The sequence below is a fragment of the Nicotiana sylvestris genome, chromosome 2 (assembly GCF_000393655.2).
Source record: "Nicotiana sylvestris chromosome 2, ASM39365v2, whole genome shotgun sequence".
In the NCBI taxonomy this organism is placed as follows: Eukaryota; Viridiplantae; Streptophyta; class Magnoliopsida; order Solanales; family Solanaceae; genus Nicotiana; species Nicotiana sylvestris.
The window spans coordinates 183,628,598-183,632,933 of NC_091058.1; the positions used below are offsets into that span (position 1 = coordinate 183,628,598).

At 45.8% G+C, this 4,336-nt stretch overlaps 1 protein-coding gene across 1 annotated transcript; it reads left to right on the top strand.

Annotated features, from left to right (window-relative positions):
* Positions 1–3,070: 3,070 nt before the first annotated feature.
* LOC138886041 (uncharacterized) lies at positions 3,071–4,053 on the top strand. The gene is made up of 2 exons (XM_070167064.1): positions 3,071–3,389; positions 3,968–4,053. Exons 1-2 carry the CDS (start codon positions 3,071–3,073, stop codon positions 4,051–4,053), a joined length of 405 nt encoding a protein of 134 aa, XP_070023165.1.
* Positions 4,054–4,336: the final 283 nt, after the last annotated feature.

Below are 4,336 nucleotides of genomic sequence, written 5' to 3' on the forward strand. Positions count from 1 at the left end.
GGGTCGTTTGTGGTTGGATTTTGGTACTTTTGATACGAATGAACTCGGGGAGTGATAAGGAGTCTAGTGATGTAATTTTTATTGGAATCCGAGACATGGGCCCGGGGATCGGGTTTGGCCAATTTCGGGATTTATGTTGTAATTTGATTTCTTTCGAGTTGACTTTATTCCCTTAGCATATATTGATGGTTTTGCACAAATTTTGGTTAGGTTTGGAGCATCTGGAGGCCGATTCGAGAGGCAAAGTCATCGTGGGCTAGAGTTTGGACTGGATAAAGATGAGTAATGATTGTAAACGTTGTCCTGAGGGTATGAAACCCCGGATTTCACATCGTTGTGCTATTGTGAGGTGATGCACACGCTAGATGACGAGCGTGGGGTCGTGCACTGTTGAGGATTGTGACTTAGTCCATCCTGAATGACTGTTTTACTACGTATTTGATTGAAAATTGTTTGCTATCATCATGTTTTGGGCTGAATGTCATATTTGGGCCTCGTGCCAACTGCTTTGGAACCTTAGGGGATTTTTACTACTATTCCTCACTGTTTTGACTTTATACTTGTACTCAGTCATGCTATCTTTTATTGTTTTCATAACTCAGCCATGTTTACTCTATTTTGGCATCTTAAATGATAATTTGGGTTGAGCATTACATTTTTGTTGCGCCCGAGTGGCTTTAGAGATTTCTGACAGAGTAGGGCCGAGGGCCTGTGTTGTGAGGCTATTATGGGATCGGGGTGCATGCCGCAATAGTGTTGTACTGATTTATGATTATAAGGCCATGGGCCTGAGTTGTCATGCCACGAGGTGGCTTGATATGAGGTCGAGAGCCTATTGATTATGCTACGAGATGGCTCGATATTGCGCTTGGGCCGTAAGGGGCCCTCTCGGAGTCTTTACACCCCCAGCGAGTGCAGGTACCCAGTGAGATATGTGATACAGCCCGAGGGGCTGAGGTTGTTCCATGTTATTTCCCGAGGGGATGATTTCTGTTGGTATTGTGCCCCAGGGGATGATTTTATGTGTTTATCTTTTCTTACTGCTTTTCATTCACCCGTTTAACTGTTAAAATATGTTTTATAGAGGTATTTACTGAACTGAGGTGTTTTTACAAGTTTTCACTATTTTGTTGCATTGTATTAATTTTATGTTATCTTTTTATAGCATGTTGTTGTGCTTTACGTGATTTCTTATCTCTCAACTGCGTTTACTTTTATTACTCACTGATTTGGAGTACTCACTTTACTCCCTGCACCCTGTGTGAAGATTCAGGAGCTTCGGGTCCCGCCAGTGATGGTTGATTGCTCCCAGCAGGCTATTTGGAGTCCACTAGGTAGCTTCTCGGTGTTCACATCCCAGTGTTTTTCCCTCCTATTTTATTTCCCTTGTTCTAGTTCTATAATAGAATGTATAAAAACTTTCATACTCTTAGACTTATGTTAGATGCTCATGACTGGTGACACCCCGATGTCGGGCTGTGTTAGTTCCACAAATTGTGCGAGTTCACTTTTATTTTGGGATTATTAGTATGTTAATGACTTAAATTGTGTTATTCTAATTGTTTAAAAATGAATTGGGAGTTATGTCGGCTAGTCTTATTCCACGATAGGCGCCATCATGATCGGGTACAAATTTAGGGTCGTGACAAGTTGCTATCAGAGCCTAGGTTACATAGGTCTCACGAGTAATGAGCAGGTTTAGTAGAGTCTCGCGGATCGGCACGGAGACGTTTGTATTTATCCTCGAGAGGCTGCATAACCTTTTGGAAAAACATCATATTCTTGAAATTCTTGTCGCGCAAATCTGTAGATCCGAGTACTAAACTTTTGTTATTCTATTCTCTCACAGATGGTGAGGACACGAGCGACCGGTCAGGATGGACGACCACCAGTACCACAAGTTATGGCCACTAGAGGTCGAGGACGCGGTCGAGGTCATGGTAGGGGCAGGGGTATGGCCCATACAATAGCTAGGGTAGCACCTGCAGATCCACCAGCCACCCCAATTCAGGATTAGGTCCTAGTTGTGGATTCTCCAGCAGCACTAGTTGTGCCCATTGTGATTCTTGGTCTTCAGGAGGCCCTGGCTCAAATTCTATTAGTATGCACTAACCTAGCTCCGTCGGTCTCAGTAACTACAGCTACAGCTACTTCTCAGGCCGGGGGAGGCACTCAAACTCCCACCGCTCGCACACCTGAGCAGGTCATGCAGGGACTTCAGACACAGGGGGCACGTCCAGCCTAGCCGGTTGTAGCTACTCAAGACTAAGTAGCTCCTGCCATGCCAGAGGATGAGCAGCGTAGGTTGGAGAGGTTTGGTAGACTTCAGCCTTCGACTTTTAGTGGTGTAGAGGGCGAGGATGCCCAGGCTTTCTTGGATAAGTGTTAGAGGATTCTTCGTACAGTGGGTATTTTGGAGACCAGCGGGGTCACTTTCACTACTTTTCAGTTTTCTGGAGCTGCCTTCACTTGGTGGGAGGCTTATGAGAGGCGTAAACCAGTTGGTGCAGCACCCCTTACCTGGCAGTAGTTCTCCATTCTTTTTTTGGAGAAGTATGTGCCACAGTCTCGCAGAGAGGATCTGCGCAGGCAGTTCGTGTGGTTGCGTCAGGAAGAGATGACTGTGACGCAGTATGAGATGAGGTTCTCGAAGTTAGCTTGTCATGCTGTTTGGTTGGTTCCTACAGAGAGAGAGAGGATTCGGAGGTTCGTTGATGGCCTCATTTATCAGCTTCGTATTCTCATGACCAGGGAGAGGGTATCTAGTGCTACTTTTGAGGAGGTTTTTGACATTGCTCGTGAGGTTGAGTCATTTCGTCGCCAAGAGCAAGATGAAAGGGAGGCCAAAAGGCCTCGGGGATCTAGTAGTTATGGTGATGCTCCTTCGAGAGGTCAGTTTCAGCACGGCAAAGGTTGTCTATTCAGACATGCTCAGTCAGCTCACCCAGGTTATCGTGGGGCATCATCGGGTCATGGTTTTCACAGTTCTCATCAGGGCCAATCATCACTCAGTGCCCTTCCAGCTCAGAGTTTGTCCCGTGCTCCATCAGTTCAGGCTTTTCTATGACATATGCATCTACTAGTCATTCTGGTGCTAAGGGGTTCCCTTCAGTCCCCATCTCCAACACCAGGGAGTTGCTATGAGTGTGGAGAGTTGGGTCATATGCGGAGGCAGTGTCCTCGTCGTCTCGGGGGTTCATCTCAGCAGAGTAGTCAACCATCGACTTTAGCGCTAGTTACTTCACCATCACCCACCCAACCAGCTAGGGGTGGAGGACAGTCATCTAGGGGTCGTCCCAGAGGGGGAGGTCAATCAGGTGGTGGTCAGGCCCGTTTCTATGCACTTCTAGCTAGACTTGATGTTATTGCTTCAGATGCTGTGTTCACAGGTATTGTCTAAGTCTGCCACAAAGATGCCTCTGTATTATTTTATCCCAGTTCCACTTATTCTTATGTGTCATCATACTTTGCTCGTTATTTAGATATGCCCTGTGAGTCTCTTGTTTCATCTGTTTGTGTATCCACTCGGTGGGGCGATACTATTATTGTAGACCGTGTGTACTGGTCATGTGTGGTGACTATTGAGGGTCTGGAGACCCGAGTGGATCTGTTGTTGTTATGTACGGTAGACCTCGATTTTATATTGGGCATGGATTGGCTATCTTTGTATCGTGCTATTTTGGATTGTCATGGTAAGACAATGACATTGTCTATGCCGGGTGTACCACAGATTGAGAGGCGAGGTTCGACTGATTATGTTACTAGTAGGGTAATTTCATTCTTGAAGGCCCAACAGATATTTAGGAAGGGTTGTCTTTCATATCTAGCATTTGTGAGGGATGTCGGTGTAGAGACTCCTGGTGTTGATTCTGTTCCTATTGTGTGAGATTTTCCTGATGTGTTTCCTGTAGACCTGCTGGGCATGCCACCGGAAAGGGATATTGATTTTGGTATTGATCTGGTGCAGGGCACTCAGCCCATTTCTATTCCATTGTATCGTATGGCAGCAGCGGAGTTGAAGAAGTTAAAGGAGCAGCTTCAGGAACTCCTTGATAAAGGGTTCATTCGGCCTAGTGTGTCACCTTGGGGTGCGCCGGTTCTATTTGTGAAGAAGAAGGATGGCACTGTGATGATGTGCATTGATTATAGGCAGTTGAACAAAGTAACAATTAAGAACAAGTATCCTTTGCCTCACATTGATGATTTGTTTGACCAGCTTCAGGGAGCGAGAGTGTTCTCCAAGATTGATCTCCATTCAGGTTATCACCAGTTGAAGATCAGGGACTCAGATATTCTTAAGACAGCTTTCAGGACCTGATATGGACATTATGAGTTC

What these genes read in the sequence shown, in the direction of transcription:
- LOC138886041 (XM_070167064.1), top strand. Translation starts at nt 3,071, where the DNA reads ATGCATCTACTAGTCATTCTGGTGCTAAGGGGTTCCCTTCAGTCCCCA. An exon ending in TTCAGATGCTGTGTTCACAG is followed by an intron (nt 3,390 to 3,967) that starts GTATTGTCTAAG and finishes GATCTGGTGCAG; the next exon opens with GGCACTCAGCCCATTTCTAT.